Source organism: Mesoplodon mirus, assembly GCF_964341445.2.
Source record: "Mesoplodon mirus genome assembly, chromosome: 4".
Classification (NCBI taxonomy): Eukaryota; Metazoa; Chordata; class Mammalia; order Artiodactyla; family Ziphiidae; genus Mesoplodon; species Mesoplodon mirus.
This window is the reverse complement of record NC_138979.1, coordinates 6,850,317-6,873,775: the sequence shown is the minus strand read 5'-3', so window position 1 is coordinate 6,873,775 and position 23,459 is coordinate 6,850,317. Positions and strand designations below refer to the sequence as shown.

Here is a 23,459-nt window from a genome sequence, read left to right as displayed (position 1 = left end):
GGAACCGAGATGCTTTCCCCAGTGGCAGAGTATGGATTGGAGCTCTGATGATCCTCCAACCACCTAGTCCTAGTCCAACTGATTCTACCACCAGGAAGCAATTCCCTTCTGCTGGGTCCTTTTCAAGGTAAGGATGACAGGATTTTTGAGAACACGCTCCAAGAAACATCTGCCAGCTCCAAGCACAGTCCTCTCAAATCAAGCCTGTAGGGCACAGCTAACTTCCTACTGGCAACTTCTCCTTCAGTCAGTCAGGGGTTGGGAGACCTAAACAGTTTTCCCATAACCTTTACATAAATGGTGCAGTAAATCATCTACATCAGATAATAAGACTTTTTAAAAGATGGCAGGAACAAGGGTGGTACAGACGGGGGAAGCATGTATCTGATCATTTTGTGGATCTTTTGAGATGAGTTGAGAACAGCAGGCTGGCACCTGTGGCCAGGACAGAAAGATGCAATCCTGTTGATGGAATTGACTGTCACATATGTTTCTGTTATGGAGCATGTGCTCAGAGAAAACAAAGGACCCAGATTTATCTCCCTTAGAGTTACAAGCCTTTGAACCTCCTTGGATGAGCATTCTATATTAAAAACCCAAAGCCTCTGTTTTCTAGGTTGAACATAAATCCAAACTCCAGTAGACATCTCGTAAGAGAAACAGAGGCAAGCTAAGTGAAGAAAGATGTGGCAGTATTTGCTTTAAATGCCACCAAAGTTTACTGAACTATTTTGACTGTGTGAATCCATGGATGTTTCCAATTGGACTTCCTGGACTTTGCTGGAGAAAGTAAGACATTTTGGGAGGGTTACTGTTATTGAGACCTGAGACTTAACTCGTTTTAGGTACAAAGCTAGAGGTTTTTATACATAATTTTAATAATCTTCTTAACAATACTTTCAGGTCATTGTGGTTAACAGCCTCAGCAAAGTACATAGAGTGATTTCCAGAAGGTTTCCACTTAGAGCAGGGTGGATCCAGGGTGAAGGCCAGGAGAAGCTGTTTTGAAATCTGTGGATTTTCTTCGATGCTGCCTGCCTGCGTTAGAGGTTCCCAATCCTAGCTTCACTGCAGAATCATCACTTGTAGAGCTTTCAAAGCACAGTGGCAGAGCTCCACCCGACTCACTCAATCCTGATGTTTCAGATGGGGTCTGAGCATGTATAAACCTTAAAAGTCACGTGGATGGTGATTCTTTGCATACTCAGGGTTGAAAATCACCAATCAAAGGATGAATTTAAATTACAAAAAGTAGATTAGACTAGAAAGAGTAAATATTAGTTACCTTTTAAAGACCTAGGCTGAAGAGAAATTACGAGAGTATTGACTCTTACACCGTCCGAAGCAATGCTTCTCAAACGTGACAGGGTACCTGCTGCCTGATGATTTTGATAAAAGGCAGATTCTGACTCAGCAGGTCTGGAGTGAGGCCTGTTTCTGAATTTCTAACGGTTTCTTAGGTACTGCTGATACTGTTGGTCTGCAGAACACATTTGAGTAACAAGGACCTGGGGACCAGAATCCAAGTCGAGGTTGCAAGTTTCTATGGCGTGACCAAGAGATGAGGTTTACATGTTAACGTTGTTTCCCGGAGCCCTGACTGTGGTCACTGTCACCGTTAAAGTCAGGGTTTTGGTGACTGTGCCTGTTCATCCCCCGTCATCTGTTCTCCCCTCTGCTCTGCGTGGCCTTGCCAGGTTGCTACCAGTTGTGCTGAGACAGGTATGTGGGTGTCAGTAATGTTTAATAGCCTCAGTTGAAAACCTGTTTCATTCAAATGAAGCTCAGAGTGTACTTCTTTCTTCCCCCAGGTATTACTGGTCTTTGCTTAGAAAGGAAAGATGACTGTCCCTGTAGCTGGTCTGTGGCAACTGTCCCTAAGGAAGAGTCTCCCTCGTCCCTCACTCACCAGGCTGTCTTTAAAATTACAGTCGGAATGACTTCATTCTGATGATCATGACTATCTGGACGTCTTTCAAACAAAAGAGCCTCATTAAAAAAATGGTATTGGTCCTGAATTTTATGGGGGAGGGGTAGAAATTTACAGTGAAGGTTTAAAAATGTGATCAAATAACACTAAGGAATTTCCAGACTGAAATAAGAAAATAGTGATCTGAAGCGGGAAACTTTTCTCAAGCCACTGTAATAAGCATGTAAACCTACCACAAGCAAAACAGTGATTTAAAAAATAATTTCAATAAAATTATTTGGACCCATATATTTTAAGATACTCACTGCTATGCTGCCTTCAGGGAGTTTGGCTGGCTGATCTTTATAAGGCATCTTCTTAACTTCAAAGGACACCAGGGATGCAAGAGAATAGGGATCATTTTTCCTCTGAAATTAAAAACATTTAGTTAAGTATAGTCCATGTAAAGCTTTTAAAAGTTATATTGGCAGCCAACCGGTTGTTTTTCATGTTGTCCATTTCCAAAGCAAAATTTCCTGCTTCCTTCTCTCTTCCTTTTCTCTCTTTACTTTTTCCACATCCATCTATCCATTCATGATCCATTCATCATCTCCCCGTCCATCTTCCGTCCATCATCCACCCATCCGTCACCCATTCACTATCCATCCAACCAACCATTCATCTTCTTCTTATTTCTAAAGATAATTCATCTTATGAACAAAAGACTTGGCATAATAAGGTTAAAATAAAAATAGAAAAGCAGAGTTCCTAAAAGGAGTAATAAGCACAAGTGCCATTAGAAGAACATAACAGGGAGACATCGTGGGTTACAAATTCTTGTTATCTGAGAGAAGGAAATATTTTAGGAGAGAGACTGCTGCTAAGTTACAAAGAAATTAATCACATTTCATCTTATACAGAAGACCCAGAACAGATCCCTCAGTCATGGCACTATTAGGATTTTGGGTTGGTTAAGGAACTGTCCTGTGCATTGTAGGATGTTTAGCAGCATCCATGGCCTCTACCCACTAGATGCCAGTAGCACCCCTCACCCAGTTGTAACAATTGAAAGTGTCTCTAATTACTGCCAGTGTCCTCTGGGGAGCAGAATCCCCCTGGTTAAGAACCACTGACCTAGAGCTATACAGTGTTTTTGACAGAACTCTTCAGCAAGTTCTTTTTGTTTAATCGGTTCTCATATTAACTGCTGATTAAGGTCAAGGGAAAGTATTTAAGAGTAACTCATGGAAAACCATTCTGAGAACTTAAGTTCCTGTGGTTCCCCTCCATTTAGCTTGAGACAGTGATGAGATCTATCCAGGGGTGGGCTGTAACTGGCTCATAATGGCGCTGGAGAGCAGAAGGTTAAAATTTCAAGAATTTTGAGTACCTGTTGTCAAATAGAGCCATTATTAAAACAAGTTATATATACATAAACGTTAGTAAGTTATATTTTTTAAAAGGTAGTAAACACTCTAAACTCAGTACTTAGTAATAATTTTATTGCATTTTACTATTAGCTATGCTCTTGATATTATTTAAGCCTATTGTATCTGTAGGGGAAACACTATATGGTGGTGTGCTGCTCTGCATCTCTTCCCAACTCTGTATTCAGTGATGTCATGTTGGCAGCTTGAAATTGACCATGGCGGGAACAGTTACACCATGGGAATCAGCAAATGTTACATTTCAGAGTTTTTTTCCCCTCCAGAAAGTGGTTTATTAAACATTTACTAGCACTTCACCATCTATAATCCAATGTTGGGTTTCTTGAGGCCAATCCAACAGGTTGCATTGTAATAATTTCAATATTTTTACAAATTTATTTTTCCCCTGTGGTTCAATTTTTTCTCCCTTCAATAAACCCCATTTCTTCTACATGATGAGGACAGGCTAGAGTATACAAAACTTTTATATATACTTAACGTCACTACTTCTTTTTTTCTTTTTTTAATAATTTTTTTTGTTAGTTTCTGCTTTATAACAAAGTTAATCAGTCATACATATACATCTGTTCCCACATCCCTTCCCTCATGCATCTCCCTCCCTCCCACCCTCCCCATCCCACCCCTCCAGGCGGTCACAAAGCACCGAGCTGATCTCCCTGTGCTCTGCGGCTGCTTCCCACTATCTATCTACCTTACGTTTGGTAGTGTATATATGTCCATGCCTCTCTTTCGCTTTGTCACAGCTTACCCTTCCCCCTCCCCATATCCTCAAGTCCATTCTCAAGTAGGTCCGTGTCTTTATTCCCGTTTTACCCCTAGGTTCCACTACTTCTTTGGCTTTTTTGTTTTTTCTATCCTGACATTATAGGGTAAGCAACTTTGTTCATTTGGAAAAATTCTTTTTTGGTCATTATTCTTCCTATGTTCTCTTGTCTCCTGGCGTTTCCATTTTAACTGAAAGCTGGATTTTTGTTTGTGTGAGAAGTGTTTTTTATTTATTTATTTATTTGTTTATTTTTTAGATTAGTTTCTGCTTTATAACAAAGTGAATCAGTCATACATATACATCTGTTCCCACATCCCTTCCCTCATGCATCTCCCTCCCTCCCACCCTCCCCATCCCACCCCCTCCAGGCGTTTTTTAAAATGTGGAAATCTTTGCTCATAAAATCTTGTGTGTACTTGGTGATTTAAATCTACTTTCCTTAATACCATGGCTGATAGAAGAAACATGACAAATTCTGGTAATGAGATTCTGTGCATAAGGGTTATAATAGCATATTCACATGTGTGTCCAGGCTCCCAAACCTTCAAATAACAAGTTTTCTTTAGTCTCCAAGTTCAATAAAAAAAGCGCTGATAGAAAATAATTCCCTTGCTCTTGAAGTCACATCTTTGGGAAACAAATCATGAGAGAACTCTATCTCCGAATCAACTCTAGATGGAAAGTTTTTGTCCTACATGATTCTGCATTTATGAACATGGAAGTTTCTTAATGAATAACAAATGAACTTAATTACAAAGCAGGAATAGAGTCACAGATGTAGAAAACAAACTACGGTTACCAGGGAGTAAAGGCGTGGGGGAAGGATAAATTGGGAGATTGGGATTGACATATATACACCACTATATATAAAATAGATAACTAATAAGAACCTACTGTATAGCACAGGGAACTCTACTCAATACTCTGTAATGATGTATATGGGAAAAGACTCTTAAAGAGTGAATATATGCATATGTATAACCGATTCACTTTGCTGTATACCCAAAACTAACACAACATTGTAAATCAGCTATACTCTAATAAAAATTAAAAAAAAAGAGAGAGATGGGATTTGAAGTCTGGAATGTGGAGAAACATGTTTCTCGGAGGGGATTTTCTCTCACCTTCCTTTAATCCCTCTACTCTTGGCCATTTTGAATCTTCCTCACATTTTCCATTCATCAGCCATCTTTACCGTCATTTCCCTTGGTTCACAAAACACTGTGCTTTGCTGAACCTCATAAACACCTGGGATCAGGTTCACAGATTGTGATTCACTAAGTCTGGGATGAAACTATAGTTGCCCTGTATTGTTTGGAATTTCCACATTGTTGTTTAGTTTTTTATCTTTCTTGATTATTTTCTTCCCCGACAAGATTACCCAAAACTGGAAGGCATAGAGCATGGCATATAATAAGGCTTATACCTTCCATAGCACCTGGAACAGTATGCCCGGAAGGGCTTCATCAATCCTGCTTGACTGACAGCATGAACGGATGGTGAACGAACACATCAGATGGCTGGGTTATCCGAAGACCCTCCTATCCCATATCCACCCATTTGATAGCACCTTATAAAAGGTTTAATTCTGTCAATTATTAAATTGGACCTCCTGCCCCATCAATGAGATTAGGAAGTTCAGGAAGTTGTAAGAGAAGGTAGTGACATAAAATGAGGGCTGCCGATCATGATAAGGGGCTACGGACACACTCTCTCCTCCGTTACCTAATTCGGTGATGCAAATGGACACAGTCTAGGACCTGAACAAATCTGGTGGTAGGCAAATAGACTGTAAACAATACAACTCATAGACTGATCTGTTCTTTTTTTTTTTTTTTTAAGAAGATGTTGGGGGTAGGAGTTTATTAATTAATTAATTAATTTTTGCTGTGTTGGGTCTTCCTTTCTGTATGAGGGCTTTCTCTAGTTGTGGCAAGCGGGGTCCACTCTTCATCGCAGTGCGCGGGCCTCTCACTATCGCGGCCTCTCTTGTTGCGGAGCACAGGCTCCAGACGTGCAGGCTCAGTAGTTGTGGCTCACGGGCCTAGTTGCTCCGCGGCATGTGGATCCTCCCAGACCAGGGCTCGAACCCGTGTCCCCTGCATTAGCAGGCAGATTCTCAACCACTGCGCCACCAGGGAAGCCCTTGATCTGTTCTTTATTTTAAATTATTCTCCAAAAGCAATGTTTCTTCCACCCTTTTCAGTAAAAAAATGCATTTTTTTTTTCATTTTTCTAAGATGCTCTGAAGCTCCACGGAATGGGAAATATGAGCTATTAGGCTCTGATCTACGTCAGTATCAAAGATACACGAGGCCTGTGTCTGTAAGTCAAAATCCTGGTACAGGTAAGCGTTTAATTCATGAAAAACAATCATGAGCACAGTCCTTTTATTGATTCCATGTTCAAAGTTGAATGCTTTCAGCAGTGCTCTTTACATAACTATGATATTATTCTTATGTTAAAAAATTATCTCTTCTGCGTGGCAATCTACTGCTGTAATAGCCATCACTGCCATATTCTAGGCAATTTAGGATTAAAAAAGCAGCTGGAGTTAATATCCCTTGACAATATCTTGAACCCTCCACATGCCCCAGCTAGCTGTTAATCCTCAGAAAATGCCCTATCCCTCTGTCATTGCCACATCATTTAAACTGTGGCTTGCAGCCCACCACCTGCCTCTGTTATGTACTAGTGCACACAGATTGGCTTATGGTCATGGTACTAATAAAAGTTACAGAGCTGGGAACAAATGGAGTGGAGAGTGAGGCTTTTAAGTTGGTTAAAGACCTAGTGACGGTGGCTGAGACCATGAAGAGCTCCCCCGCTGCTAAATTCCTTCTCAAGAATTACTTTTAAACCACACATCCATTTTATAAAGCCTGTGTTTAAATACTCAGTATCTCCCAGAAACAAAGCCTTGTGGGACAACAAAACTTAAAACAGTTACTGGTCAAACTTTAAGCTGTTAAAGAGGTTGCTCTTTCAAGCAACAATCACAGCACAGATCATCGCTTAGAATTAAAGACCAGTATATGCATGTTTACCATGTGGGCAAAACCAAACATGATACCGCAAATCACGTCAGCCTAGAATCATGAACTTTCTCTCCTGGATTAGGAAGGCAGAAAATGTTTGCCTCCTGCTGGGTTGTGTGACAGAACTATTAAAGACTTCCAGGATGTAGAATATTCTTTGAGCGGCAGGCCGGCGGCAGTTTGCAGTAATGCTCTCTCTCCTCTTTAGCCATCAGCTTCTGAGACTGGTATAAGCAGAAACAGTGGAAGTACAGAAGTTTGGGCTATGGCTGTGGGTAAACATGAAGTGACATGTGCCAGTCTCTCCTGAATCTTTGGAAGCGTCACTTTGCTCTGGTAGAACCTCAGAATGTCCCTGTAGGTTGTTCTGGTCTGACTCTACTTGTGCTAAATAGTTATTGTTTAGAAAATCCTAGTGGGAAGCAGCCGCATAGCACAGGGAGATCAGCTTGGTGCTTTGTGATCACCTAGAGGGGTGGGATAGGGAGGTTGGGAGGGAGACGCAAGAGGGAGGAGATGTGGGGATATATGTATACATAGAACTGATTCACTTTGTTATACAGCAGAAACTAACACAACATTGTAAAGCAGTTATACTCCAATAAAGATGTTTAAAAAAAGAAAATCCCTCAATTGGTATTGACTTCTTCCATATCCACTGGGTCTTCAACAGGTATATGAAGATGCAATTTTCTTTTCTGTCTTTTTTTTTTTTACTTCTACATGGTGAAAGTGCTTTATTTTTTAAACTTTTTAAAAGATTTATTTTATTGAAGTATAGTTGATTTACAATGTTGTGTTAATTTCTGCAAATTGATTGCAAAGTGATTCAGTTACACATACATATATACATTCTTTTTCATATTCTTTTCCATTATGGTTTATTACAGGATATTGGATATAGTTCCCTGTGTTATACAGTAGGACCTTGTTTTTATCCATTCTATATATGATAGCTTGCATCTGCTAATCCCAAACTCCCAATCCATCCCTCCTCCACCCCCCTTCCCCCTTGGCAACCACAAGTCTGTTCTCTATGTCTGTGGTTCTGTTTCTGTTTCATAGATAGGTTCATTTGTGTCATATTTTACATTCCACATATAAATGATATCATATGGTATTTGTCTTTCTTAAAGGTGCAATTTTCGCTCCATAGGTCTTCTATTGGAACAGTATGTTATGCACAGACAGACGTATGTCATCTGAAATAGTCATTTCCCCCTTGACTATAATGTCATAATTATTTTAGTCCTGCTTCACTGAAAGGCTGTGCTTCCTCTTTTCAGTAGGATGTGATGCCCAAAGTAATAGGAGGGGTGGATGGTTATCATTTAGACTGTGTGGGCTTGGGAATTCATTAAAACTCATCTCCCCTGACTCTTAGAGAAAAAGTAACAGCCAAAAAACAGAATGGCTGTGAGCAAATTGATGGCATGTAAGTGGTACCTGAAGCAGTGCCTGGCACATAGTTGGCAGTTGGTACTTCATAAATATTTATTGAGTGAATGAATAAATCATGGTTTAACAACAACGACAAAAAGAAATTGTGCACTGCCCTTCTCCTTAGGTCAGTTGTTCAAAGCCAGGAATGATTTTGCCCCCAGGGGACACTGGCGATGTTTGGAGACATTTTTGGTTGTCACAGCTGAGGTGAGAGTTGTTACTGGCATCTAGTGGGCAGGGGCCAGGGATGCTGCTAAGCATCCTATCATGCACAGGACCACCCCACAACAAAGAATTCTCTGCACCAGAATATTAATAGGGCTGAGGTTGAAGAATCCTGCCTCAGGTTAAAAAAAAAAAAAAAAAAGAATGCTTCACAAAAACCTTTTTAAAAATACTTTAAATTTTCCTCCTCTTTATTGTAGAAACAAAATTATATAAGATTTGTGAGACTACCGCAAGTATTCTGACTCATAGAAAACGTGAGACTCTAGAGCTACAAAATTCTGTATTATTAGCTGGACTCAGAAGGATTTTATCATTGGATTTTCTATGGTATAATGAAACAAATGAGTTTTCTGGTAGTTAAAATATGGGCAAGAATGCATAGACTTGAGTTTTAATTTAGCTTTTCCCCCCCAAATCCTCCCCAAACAACAAGGTCACAACACAGCAGTCTCATTTAAATAAATAGCAATTTCCACATGGAAAAATTCATCTGCTTAGTATAAAGGAGATTTTAAACCTTTAAAATACACACAATCAATATAATCATCCTGAGAAGTATGGGATGCCACAGTCCAGACAAGCCAAAGCAGCAAGGAATCTACAAATCAACGTGCCTGGCACTTTACTGAGAAGCTGTTCTGGCCGAAGCCCAGGCTGTGGTATCACCAGACAAGAAGAACTTTCTAGGACACTATCTCTTCCCCTGCTAAACTTTATATTTGAATTGTTCTGGGCATATGGCTTGAATTATGTTCTTGTACTCACCATCACTTCATCAACTACTGTTTACCAAGGAACTGCTAGATAGTGTTGAGACAAACAGATTTGTTCAAATCTCAGTTACTGTCTGACGGTCTTAGGGACTGAGGATATTTAAATTGTGTTCACCTAACATATCTCACACACACACACACACACACACACACACACACAGACAATGGAATATCATTCAGCCATAAAAAAGAAAGAAATCTTGCTTTTTGCAACACCATGGATGGACCTTGAGAGCATTATGCTAAGTGAGATAAGTCAAACAGAGAAAGAAAAATAGGGTATGAACCCACTTATGCATGGGATCCAAAAAAAGCCAGATTCATAGAAACAGAGAACTGATGGTTACCAGGGGTTGTGTGTGGGGGAAATGGATACATGATGTTAAAGGAACAAACTTGCAGCTAGTACATCAATAAGTCCTGGAGACCTAATGTACAGCATAGTGATTATAGTCAACAATACTATAGTATAAACTTCAAAGTTGTAAAGAGCCCGTATCTTTTTTTCTCACTGCTGTGGCCTCTCCCGTTGCGGAGCACAGGCTCCGGACGCGCAGGCTCAGCGGCCATGGCTCACGGGCCCAGCCACTCCGCGGCATGTGGGATCTTCCCAGACTGGGGCACGAACCCACGTCCCCTGCATCAGCAGGCAGACTCTCAACCACTGCACCACCAGGGAAGCCCAAGAGCCCATATCTTAAAAGTTCTCAACACACACACACACACAAAGGTAATTATGTGAGGGGATAGAGGTATTAACTAAGCTTATTGTGATAATCATGTCACTATATAGTATCACATTGTCATGTTGTACACCTTAAGCTTACATAGGTCATATGTGAATAAGATCTCAATAAACCTAGAAAAATATCAACTTCACCTGATGGGAAAGATGACCAGCTGATCTAGGCTCCATTCCTTCCAGACAGTTCTTCAAAATTTTTTTAAAATTAAAAAATTAAATGTAAAAAATTTGAAAATCTAAAAATATAAAAAATTTTAATGGAAAAAATAGAAAATCAAAACATTAAAAAAGTTAAAACATCTAAAAATCCTTTTCAAAAAAGCTTCCATCTGAGCTTTTGAGAAGAGGTTTCCTGTGAGTGGCACGTCAGTGCTGCACTGTTTCTCTTACCTGGAGAAATGTCTTGGCCCATAACCGTGACCTGACTTTCAGGACAGCGCTTTCTCCTCCCCCTAGTTGTCCCACTGCACAGGAGATTTGTAAGCACTCGATATTTGTACAGTTCTGCAAAAAACAACAGCAGTGGTGACGAACCAGTGTCTTTAAATTGTGGTAGAGAATCAACACCGAAGTCAGTTTATTTACATTTTGTTTCCTCAGAAGTCATCCCTTAATCCATAAACTTTAAATAAAGAACAAGTACACTGAAATGATCAAGAAAGAACACAGTTCAGTAGGAAAGATGCACCAACATTAATGGTAATGTAGAGCTAAAACGGAACATAAAATACAACATAAAATTTAAGCTCTGTTCTAAGGACTTTAAAACAGTCTTCCCACATCAGTGACTGAACTGCTGTTTCATATTCTCAGAACTTGGGAAGATATTTCTTATAGACAGTCACAACACCTGACCCTGGACTAAGTAAATCCTGAAAAAGCTTCGGAGGAAGGTCCATGAATCCATTATCTCAGAGACCAAATGATGTTAAGCCATTGACAGGTATTTGTTCCATAACATTATTCTATCTAAGTTACTTACTGGTTATAAGGCAGAATCTCCTGCAAGTTCCATCCATTAAGCTGCATTTATTTACTTATTTATTTGTAATTTTTATTGGAATATGGTTGATTTACAATGATGTGTTAGTTTCAGGTGTACAGCAAAGTGAATCAGCTATATACATACATATATCCACTCTGTTTTAGATTCTTTTCCCATATAGGTCACCGCAGAGTACTGAGTAGAGTTCCCTGTGCTATACAGTAGGTTCTTATTAGTTATTTATTTTATATATAGTAGTGTGTATATGTCAGTCCCAATCTCCCAGTTTATCCCTTGCCCACCTCTTTCCCCCCTAGTAACCATAAGTTTGTTTTCTACATCTGTGACTCTGTTTCTCTTTTGTAAATAAGTTCATTTGTACCATTTTTTTAGATTCCACATACATTAAGCTGTTTTTAAACTAGTCTGTAGGGTTGCCTAACTTATAATGGGTAACTTTTAATATATGAAATGCATATTCCTAGAAAGTGTTCATTATGATGACATTCTATCGAATTGTATTTTTCTGATTGGATCCCAATATGTAAATCAATGGACACCTCACAATTCATTTTCTGTGTGCCCATGGATAGGATGATACTTCTCGAATTGTACCCCCTCACTGATCTGAATTTATCTTGTGGATTGTGCTTTATTCATTTTCCACCTCTCAAGCACTGATGCTCAATAAGCATCAGTTTATTGGATATTATGTGAAGTAGTGGACTGAGGCATCTCACTTTAATGACATTGATAAACCACAGAGTAACCTGAGGAATGTACTATTGATACAATTAAAAACTGTTTTTGGACTTCCCTGGTGGTCCAGTGGTTAAGACTCTGCCCTTCCACTGCAAAGGGCACAGGTTTGATCCCTGGTCAGGGAAGTTTCCGCATGCGGTGTGGCCAAAAAATATAACATAAAACATAATTCTCAACTTAAAAAAATGGTTTAAAAAAAAAAAAACCTTTTCTGAGAACCTCAGAATTCTCCAGAAACAAAGCAGTCAGGATTGTGTATCTGATAAAGTCCAGTAAGGCCAGATTTCTCTAAGATGTTTCCAAATACAGGTGGGCTGGGCTGTTCTGGTTCCACTAGCTGGGCACTGAGAGGTTTGGGGCCTTGTGCCCTGAGCAGGAGCAGGAATCTCAAAGTTCTACAGTTCGTGCCCCTTGTGAGGACTCTCATGTTTACCTGTGCTCCGTTACTGACATGCTGTGTATCACCAATCCCACCCTCTGGAGGCAAAAGAGGGGAGTCAGAAGGAGGTAATTCTTATAAACTCCCTGGGATTGTGGTCCCTGTTAGCTAGCTCTGTTGGAGGATTTTTGGAGACGGTGATGCTCAGGATGAATCTTGAAGGGCGAGGAAGAGTTACTTAGCAGTATGAGGTGATGAGGGCATGGTTCTCCTGTATAAGACCAGGGCATGTTCAGAAGAGAGGAGAAAAGGGTATTTGGGGGGTGGGGTGGGCAGGTGGAAATGAGATAGGAATGAGGGAAAGTCTAGGTGGTAAAGAATCTTCCTATTTGCTAAGAAGTTTCAATTTGATTCAGAAAGTCCCAGGAAGCCCATGAAGCATTTTAAGCCAGGAATCTAATCATGCTTGTATTTTAGGGGACGGGTGGTAGGTGAGGAAGAATGGAGGGAGAAGAGTGGGAGGCAAGGAGGTTGATAAAGGCCAAGTGAGAAATGGCCAGAGTCCAAGTGAGAAATGGGGGGCCCTGAACTGATGCAGTGGGACTGGAGAGAGGAAGATAACTTCTAGAGAAGTTTAGGAAGTAGAATAGATCCTTGGTGACTAATCAAAGGTTGGGATGAAGGAGAGAGAGGGATGGGGGAGCTCTTTTGTTTGGGGGATTGAGTGAATGGGTACTGGCTTTCCTGAGATTGGGAATGCTAGAGAAGAGGCACATTTCGGGGGGGGTCATGGAGACAGTTTTGCACATGTTGGGGCTGGGGTCGATCAGACATCCAGATGGACGTATACAGTCTAGAGTGTAGTCAGGAGGGGCTAAGATGGCAGAAGGCGCACCTAGGCATGACTGGAGTCACACAAGGGTCACACAAGAAATTTCTCTAAAAGAGTAAAATCGATGGGAGAGAAGAGGAGGGGGCCGAGGATGGAATCCTGAGGCACAGGAGCATTTAGGGATGGGCAGAAGAGAAGTCAGTGAAAAATTCCAAGAAGGGGCGGGCCAGAAGGCAGGAAGAGAACCAGAAGAGAATGTTGTGGGGATGGCAAGAGATGAGATGATTTCAAGAAGTGGTCAAGAGTATCATATGCTGAGGAGGGTCAGAAAGATAATGTTTCTGTATGCTGAGTAGTGAAAGGGAGCAAAAGAAAGCTTGGAGAGGAGGAGATGGGATGAAAAGTACAAAAGCAGCGGGGACCCAAGATGAGAAAGGCAAGGATATTCTTAGGCGGAGGAGAAATTATAGTTCCATGTTAACAGATACAGATTTTTCCTATGCAAATTGGAAATTATGATCCCAACACAGGATGCTGGCATTTTGCACTTTCAAATTCCTAATCAGAAATGGGATTCAGTAAGTTGTTTTTAACTAAACAAAAACTGTATGAGGTCTTATTTAGCTTTTGATTTAAAAATAAACTTTGCATAATCACTCTCTATCCAGAAGTGTTTTGACTTGAGGACATGGGGAGGTGGATGATTTGCAATTTTTGAACCAATAAGAGAGAAAGGGAATAAAACATGAGTTAGCAAAATCAGATATGGAAATAAAGGATCGCCTTGCTCGCATCTGTAAATAATACGTTTCTACGATATTCAGAAGTTAAAAATAGTCTTGTATTAAAAAGCTTTAATGAGACAGAGAAGGAGGGAAAAAATCTGACCTAACAACAGAAGTGAATAAAATATTCAAAGGAATTTTAGTTATTGAACTCCATTGCCTCAGTGTATGCATGAGAAATACACCAAAGTGGAAAATCGAAAATATATTCAAATCTTGATTTTCCAAATTGTTGGTTCCCATAGGTTTGGACATTGGTTTGCCAGAGGGCTTTCTCATTGGCACTGAATATGAGAATTCTATAGCTGTTAGTCATTGTTTTCTTTTTTTAAAAAAATCAAGAAGAAGAGGGAGAGCACTCAAATCAATAAAATTAGAAATGAAAAAGGAGAAGTTACAACAGACACCGCAGAAATACAAAGCATCCTAAGAGACTACTACAAGCAACTCTATGCCAATAAAATGGACAACCAGGAAGAAATGGAAAAATACTTAGAAAGGTATAACCTTCCAAGACAGAACCAGGAAGAAACAGAAAATATGAACAGACCAGTCACAAGTAATGAAATTGAAACTGTGATTAAAAATCTTCCAACAAACAAAAGTCCAGGACCAGACGGTTTCACAGGTGAATTCTATCAAACATTTAGAGAAGAGCTAACACCAATCCTTCTCAAACTTTTCCAAAAAATTGCAGAGGAAGGAACACTCCCAAACTCATTCTATGAGGCCACCATCACCCTGATACCAAAACCAAAGATACTACAAAAAAAAAAAATTATAGACCAACATCACTGATGAATATAGATGCAAAAATCCTCAACAAAATACTAGCAAACAGAATCCAACAACACATTAAAAGGATCATATACCACGATCAAGTGGGATTTATCCCAGGGATGCAAGGATTCTTCAATATACACAAATCAATCAATGTGATACACCATATTAACAAATTGAAGAATAAAAACCATATGATCATCTCAATAGATGCAGAAAAAGCTTTTGACAAAATTCAACACCAATTTATGATAAAAGCTCTCTCTCCAGAAAGTGGGCATAGAGGGAACCTACCTCAACATAATAAAGGCCATATATGACAAACCCACAGCAAAAGTCATTCTCAATGGTGAAGAACTGAAAGCATTTCCTCTAAGATCAGGAACAAGACAAGGATGTCCACTCTCACCACTATCATTCAACATAGTTTTGGAAGTCCTAGCCACGGCGATCAGAGAAGAAAAAGAAATAAAAGGAATACAAATTGGAAAAGAGGTAAAACTGTCCCTGTTTGCAGATGACATGATACTATACATAGAGAATCCTAAAGATGCCACCAGAAAACTACTAGAGCTAATCAGTGAATTTGGTAAAGTTGCAGGATACAAAATTAATGCACAGAAATCTCTTGCATTCCTATACACTAATGATGAAAAATCTGAAAGAGAAATTAAGGAAACACTCCCATTTACTAATGCAACAAAAAGAATAAAATACCTAGGAATAAACCTACCTAGGGAGACAAAAGACCTTTATGCAGAAAACTATAAGACACTGATGAAAGAAATGAAAGATGATACAAACAAATGGAGAGATATACCATGTTCTTGGATTGGAAGAATCAACATTGTGAAAATGACTATACTACCCAAAGCAATCTACAGATTCAATGCAATCCCTATCAAATTACCAATGGAATTTTTTTACAGAACTAGAACAGAAAAATCTTAAAATTTGTATGGAGACAGAAAAGACCCTGAATAGCCAAAGCATTCCTGAGGGGAAAAAAATGGAGCTGGAGGAATCAGACTCCCTTACTTCAGACTATACTACAAAGCTACAGTAATCAAGAGAATATGGTACTGACAGAAAAACAGAAATATAGATCAATGGAACAGGCTAGAAAGCCCAGAGATAAACCCATGCACCTATGGTCAACTAATCTATGACAAAGGAGGCAAGGATATACAATGGAGAAAAGACAGTCTCTTCAATAAGTGGTGCTGGGAAAACTGGACAGCTACATGTAAAAGAATGAAATCAGAACACTCCCTAACACCATACACAAAAATAAACTCAAAATGGATTAGAGACCGAAATGTAAGACTGGACACTATAAAACTCTTAGAGGAAAACATAGGAAGAACACTCTTTGACATAAATCACAGCAAGATCTTTTTTGATCCACCTCCTAGAGTAATGGAAATAAAAACAGAAATAAATGAATGGGACCTGATGAAACTTAAAAGCTTTTGCAAAGCAAAGGAAACTACAAACAAGACAAAAAGACAACCCTCAGAATGGGAGAAAATATTTGCAAATGAATCAACAAAGGATTAATCTCTCCAAAATATATAAACAGCTCATGCAGCTCAATATCAAAAAAACAAACAACCCAATCCAAAGATGGGCCGAGAATCTATATAGACATTTCTCCAAAGAAGACATACAGATGGCCAAGAAGCACATGAAAAACTGCTCAACATCACTAATTATTAGAGAAATGCAAATCAAAACTACAATGAGGTATCACCTCACACCAGTTAGAATGGGCATCATCAGAAAATCTACAAACAACAAATGCTGGAGAGGGTGTGGAGAAAAGGGAACCCTCTTGCACTGTTGGTAGGAATGTAAATTGATACAGTGACTGTGGAGAACAGTATGGAGGTTCCTTAAAAAACTAAAAATAGAATTACCACCTGACCCAGCAATCTCACTACTGGGCATATACCCAGAGAAAAGCATAATTCAAAAAGATACATGCACCCCAGTGTTCATTGCAGCACTATTCACAATAGCCAGGTCATGGAGGCAACCTAAATGCCCATCAACAGACGAATGGATAAAGAAGATGTGGTACATTTATACAATGGAATATTACTCAGCCATAAAAAGGAACAAAATTGGGTCATTTGTAGAGACATGGATGAATCTAGAGGCTGTCATATAGAGTGAGGTAAGTCAGAAAGAGAAAAACAAATACCGTATATTAACGCATACATGTGGAACCTAGAAAAATGGTACCGATAACCGGTTTGCAGGGTAGAAATTGAGACACAGATGTAGAGAACAAATGTATGGACACCAAGGGGGTAAAGCGGTGGGGGGGGGGTGTGATGAATTGGGCGATTGGGATTGACCTTTATACACTAATATGTATAAAATAGATAACTAATGAGAACCTGATGTATAAAAAAAATAAAATTAAAAAAAAGAATTGAGGTATAATTGACATAGAACACGATTAGTTTCAGGTATACAATGAAATGATTCAATATTTGTACATATTGTTAAATGAGCACCACAATAAGTCTACTTAACACCCATCACCACACATAGTTAAATAATTTTTTTTTCTTGTGATGAGCACTTTTAAGCTCTACTCACTCAGCAACTTTCAAATATGCAGTATGGTATTATTAATTGTAGTCACCATGCTGTACCTTACAACCTCATAACTTAAATCATTGTTTTCTGTTCTATCATTCTTCCTGGAAACTTTTAAAAAATAATAATATTAGTTTTATTAATTTATCCTAAACTGCATAGCATATAGATTTCCTACTCTTATGTTTTGAAAAATATTACAGTGCCATAAAAATTTACAGGAACTTGAGTCGTATCTGCCAACTGCCATAGCTTTTTGCCATGTAATTGCAGGTAATTCTATCAATACTATAATAAATGTTCCTCTCTTGATATAAGTTTAACTGATTATGTTAGACTTGCTCCTTGCACTTTGTGGCCATTTCCGTGTTTGAAACTGTTTGTATGGTCCAGATGAATTAAATACATGTCAGAGCATGTTCAAGACATACATTTTCACTAATTAAATTTTTATTGTCTTTTCGGTGGGATCTGGGGAAGAAAACTAGGCAAATACATGTGTTCAGTCTGTCATCCTGACTTGAAAAATTCTGTTCTATACTGCTGTTTTTCTATATATTTGGTTACTTTTTGCCCTACCCATCCCTATGTGTCTCTACTTGTGAAGTGCTGGGAGATTATGTAGGTTTTATTATCGTTTGTTACAGTGATCAAAGATTCTTGAGACAGTACACTCATTATATAATGTCAGGTCTGGCATAGCTTTTTTAAAAAGACATACATTGAAAAAAACCACAACATTTTAACCTTTTTTACACATAAAACCAATGGCATTAACATTCACATTGGGATGAGTGGGAAAACTGAATCTAAAATGCTGAGTCATGGGACTTCCCTCTCAGTCCACTGAGTAAGACTCCATACTTCCACTGCAGGGCGCAGGGGGTTGATCCTTGGTCCGGGAACTAAGATAAAATCGTGCATGACACGCAGTGTGGCCAAAAAAAAAAAAAAAAAAAAAGCTGAGTCATGAATGCCGTCCACAGTTTTACGAAGGGCTGACTAAGCTCAGGCTAGATCCACCACAGACCCCACTGCTTTGGGCCCAGGAAATCTGCAAATACCATTCTTGATTCTTCCACTGGAGCAGAGAATTGTGAGATTCAGGAATGGAGTGTGACACCCCAAGGACCCACTGCATGGGCAGTGTTCCAGGCTCACTTCAAACTCTCACCAGTTCAGTGTCTGGGGACCCGCTGATGACTGAATCTTTGTCTTCTTGAAATGCATGAAGAGTCACCTTTTATGTTTTCTTTGTTATTTCTCTCATGTGGCCCCCAGGGCAGGTTCAGAAGAGTGAAAAGGTTATATCACACACACACAAAAAAGTAGTTGCTTTCACATCTACAATACGTACTGCCAAAAATTGGGGCATATCTGAGCCTGGGAGGGGACTGAAAAGCAGTACTTTAAGTTAAAACCACGTGCATTTGGGAATTCTGTCCAATCCAAAATCCGCGCACTGAGACAACTCACCAGGATCTTTGCGGGGCTCTGTCTGTGAGGCTCCAGCACAGGCACATCTCTCTTCCTGACCAGATGAGGGATAGTGGAGTTTCGCAAAAAGGCGCTCAGCTCGGGGGTGTCTTCGGGCGGGGCAGCGGGCTGCAAAGAGCGAGCCAGAAACAGCACATCAGGTACATGAGCACTCGGTACCTTTTCATTAGCCTTGAGTGCTAGGCAATTTTTTTTTCTTGACTGTGATTCACCTGAGAATTCAGACCCCGTTCTCATTCACCACAAGCATACGCATCAGCAAGATGAACCCCACGGGCGGCAAACAAGCCTTTCCATTCTCCAATTATAGGAATTTCTGAAGCCCGGGGAATGCACTCCTGGAAAGTTTATCTTTGTAAGCATAAGATTTTAAGCAAAAGTGATTTCTCCATAAGGGCAGAGAAGGTGGAAGTGACTTTCTAAGCGTGAGCTGTCATTTTCCCATCACTTTGCTCTCACTGTCGAGCAGGGAACCGAGGAACGGTCTGTGTGGTGAGATGCATCCTGAGGTGGCAGAAAGGTGAGGTGCTGATGGTAGGGAAACAGCCAGATGTGGTCAAGGACTTGGGCGTGTCTGAGCCCCAAACCCTGTAGCTGTTAAGTAGCGCTCCCTCAGGAGAGAACTGTGTTGTAATGAAAATGACTCTTCCCTAGCACACCACGTGAGCACTGTGCCATGATGGAGCTTGTTTTCAGCCCTGAGTTTGTTTTGCAAGTGTTCCAGAACGTACGATGTTATCTCAGGCTCCGTGCTGGCCATATCTGATCACCAAATAAATATTTTGAGAATTCCAATAAATCACACAGAGTATCCCATCAAAATTCTTTATTTTAGACCGACTGAATATAAAACCTAATTTTTTGCTCCCCACTGCCCGTCCCTGACAGCACATCTTCTTTTACCCAGTCTTTTTTTTGTAGTCCCAGGAAGAATCCTAGTATGCCCGTCTCCGTGGAATGAAAAAAGATATTCCTACACTGCAGCTGAAATGACAGTGCTCATTATGTCCTAAGAACCTAGAGAAATCTACTGGATCAACAGAAAGATAGAGTCCAGGCTTCTTGGTATGACACAGCCCTCTATATGCTGACCTCTGCCTGCTGCCCCAGCCTCCCCTTTTCATCAAGAAACCCGGGCATCCTGCTTCCCAGCGAGCAGAACCACGCTCCGCTCCTGCCCTGCACCAGGCTGATTCCCTGAGGCCTGTCTGACGTTCCAGATGATGGCTCTGCTCTCCATCAGCACCTATCAAGCTGTACAGTCACTGTCTGCCAACTGGTCTGAGTTGCCCCATGAGAAAATGTCAAATGAGAAGCATAGAGTCATATATAACATCCCAATAAATATCAGAAAAAAAAAAATAAAAAGAGAGAGGAAGGAGACCCAGCCGGGAAAAGTCACAGGGGGGAAATCAGATGTAGGAGACAACCCAGGAAAGTGTGACTCTACAGGAGCCTCAGGAAAAGAAAGTTGCAAAAATAGTGACTAATGGGCTAGATTCTTCGCTGTTCCTCCCATGGACAGGTTAGGGTCTAATCCCCCCCTTAAGCCTGGGCTGGCTTCAGGGACTTGCTTGACCAAAAGAATGTAGCAGAAAAGAAAAATAAGTGAAAAATAAGTGACTAAGAATGTTAAATCCTGCAGAGGAATAAAGAAAGGTTAGGATTAAAAGGATTCACTGAATTTGTCACTTGAAATTATGGACATACGATCCAGCAACTCCACTTCTGGATAGTTACCCGAAGAAAACAAAAACACTAACTGGAAAAGCTATCTGCACTCATGTTCAGTGCAACACTGTTTCCAATAGCCAAACCTGGAAGCAACCTAAGTGTCCAACAACGGATGAATGGACAAAGAAATCGTGATGAACATATACAACAATATACAATGCAGAATTATTCAGCCATAAAAAAGAAGGAAATTCTGCCATTTGTGGCAACACGGATGGACCTTGAGGGCAATATGCTCAGTGAAATAAGACACAGAAAGACCTTATGATCTTACTTACAAGTGAAATCTAAAAAAACAAAAATAAAAACAAAATCAGGAAACAAACATCAGATAATAGATTGGTGGTTGTGAGAGGTGAGGGTCAGTGGTGGGTGAAATGGGTGAAGGGGATCAAAAAGTACAAATCTCAGTTATAAAGGATGGAATGTATAGCATGGTGACTATAAGCAACAATACTGTAGTGTATATATGAAAGCTGCTGAGAGAGTACATCTTCGAAGTTCTCATCCCAAGGGAAAAAAATTTGTAAATATATAAAGTGATGGATGTTAACCAGACATCGTGATCATTTTGCAATAGATACAAATACCAAATCATTATGTTGTACATCTGAATACAATAAAATGTTATATGTCAATTATATCTCAATTTTAAAAAAAGAAAAAAAGAAGAAAAAAAGAAGTTATGGATGCCCTTTCCTGAGCAGGGGATTGGTATAGGTGGAAACTGAACCACAGAAGCTAAAGAATGAATGGGTTTAGAGGAATGGATAATTATTTGAAGAAGTATGAAATTAAATCTCGATCTTATTCTCATATTAACTAATTCCTAACGGCTAAGAGATGAGGTGCAGCTTCATCCTCCAAATAAGAAAGCACTAAAACAAAGCAAAATAAAACATGAATATTCTTAGCAGCTATTTATAACAGAGACAAAAGATAGTAACGTAAAGCTTTAAGGGCATAAAGAGGATGCTGGTTTAAAAGTTATGACATTTATATACAAGACTACTGGACAGTTTTTTAAAAATGATGTAGAGCTATGTAGTAATTTAGAAAGATATAAGATCTTAGTAAGAGGAAAAGGCAGGTTACAAAATTACACACATAATATGATTTTTTTAAATGGCTGTTTATTTACATTGTGTGTCAGAAATAGGGCTATTTAGAATAGCCATCTAATTGTTAGGCAGTGGTGGAGTTTTAATGATATTAAGGAAGTTTTGCTAATTACTTTTTAGGTATGATAATGGAATTATGGATTTCTAAAGAGTGTCCTTAATTATTGACAATATACAATGAAATGTTTATGGGTGAAGTGAAAAAATAATGCATAAATAAATAGAAAATATAACAGTAAATGGGTGGTGACATTACTAGAAATTAAATATTTTCTTCTTTATGTTTTTACATCTTGCCTGATATATTCCTATGATGGACGTTTAGTACCTCTTAAGATGAAAACCAAAAAAATTATAATAAGAGTAAAAGAGAAATAAGGAGGTAGGGGTAGCAAGCTTGGCTAACGATGGAAGGGAAAAGAAATCTGTTCTTGGAAGAGGACACAGAGGCAAGTTATTTGCTGATTGTTTGTTTTGAAGGTGGAGGAAATTTAAGCAACTTCTTAGGCTCCAAGGAAGGAGCTAGTAGAGAGGAGGTTGCTGATACAGGAAACGGGGAATAGTCGATGCAGCAAAGTTAAAGTTGGAACTGGGAGAAGAACGTTCCTCTGAAAGTGCTGAGAGGAGCTAAGGATGCGGGAGCGACGATTGGAAGGTGTACGTGTGGGCGGGCGGCGGGCGGCGAGGAGGGCTGTGGGTGGGAAAGGGGTCACTTGAAGACTGTCTCGCTTTAAGGTCACCTGCTAATAGTAGTGACGTTCGAGAGACTGGACAGGAGGTACGGGGAGAGGAGTGAACGTCTGGAGACGCCGGTGAGGAGAGCCGGAGGGAGAGACCATCGGATGGCAGAGGGGAGTCTGCAGATGCTGCGGCCCAGTGAGCGCGAGCCGCCCCCGGTCTGCAACGAGCCCGCAGGCTAAGTGGGAGAGAAGCCAAAACCTGGGAGGGTGCAGGGACTCGGAAAGGACAGAGGACAGGGGAGGCAAAGGAAGGGAGCTTGTACAGGAACGTTTTAACCAGCTCCTCGTGGATTCCAGGCTTGGCAGGAAAGAAAGCATGGCCAAAGGCAGCCTTGGGAGTCGGGTGGGTGAACTGACTCAGAGAAGGTTTTCATATCAAGGAAGAAAAGGGCTAGTGGAGAAAGGAAGTGAGCAAAATAGAAAAGCAGGAGATTGATTTAGAGTCTTGGATGCTGAACGGAATATTTCAGAGGTCAGGTAGCTAGAGGTGATATTCAGAGCACTGGGATGATGAGGGGCCTGGGAATGGGCTGCGGGTCAGCCCCACGGCCTTTGCAGTATTCCAGGACAATGGCAGGAGAGCCGTGAGTTAGCTCAGGGATACTCAACGGTGGAGAATCTGACGGAGGAATCTTTACAGCGTAAGAGCTTAGACAGAAAATTCAGAATTGTGGAAACCTTTAAGATTCCCTTATACGTTTTCCATCATACACTCGTGTGTGTGTGTGTGTAATTTTTGCTTTGAGATTTGTTATGTCCAATTTCTTCTTTTTTTAATAGGTCACTGGGAGACATGTTAACTTTGTAAGTAACCAAACTATAGAGCAGAGACGCTGGAAAGAACTAGGGAATATTTTTTATTCCCAAGGTATAGCCCAGTAGTA

At 40.0% G+C, this 23,459-nt stretch overlaps 1 protein-coding gene across 1 annotated transcript in view; it reads right to left on the bottom strand.

Annotated features, from left to right (window-relative positions):
* The window catches only part of ITGA8 (integrin subunit alpha 8), a 185,979-nt gene that overhangs the window by 17,947 nt on the left and 144,573 nt on the right, over positions 1-23,459 (bottom strand). The window contains exons 26-28 of the mRNA XM_082617052.1: positions 18,960-19,088; positions 10,741-10,854; positions 2,236-2,337 (exon numbers count right to left, since the gene is read on the bottom strand). Coding sequence (XP_082473178.1) covers positions 2,236-2,337; positions 10,741-10,854; positions 18,960-19,088 — 345 coding nt within the window. The remainder of the gene's footprint in view (positions 1-2,235; positions 2,338-10,740; positions 10,855-18,959; positions 19,089-23,459) is intronic.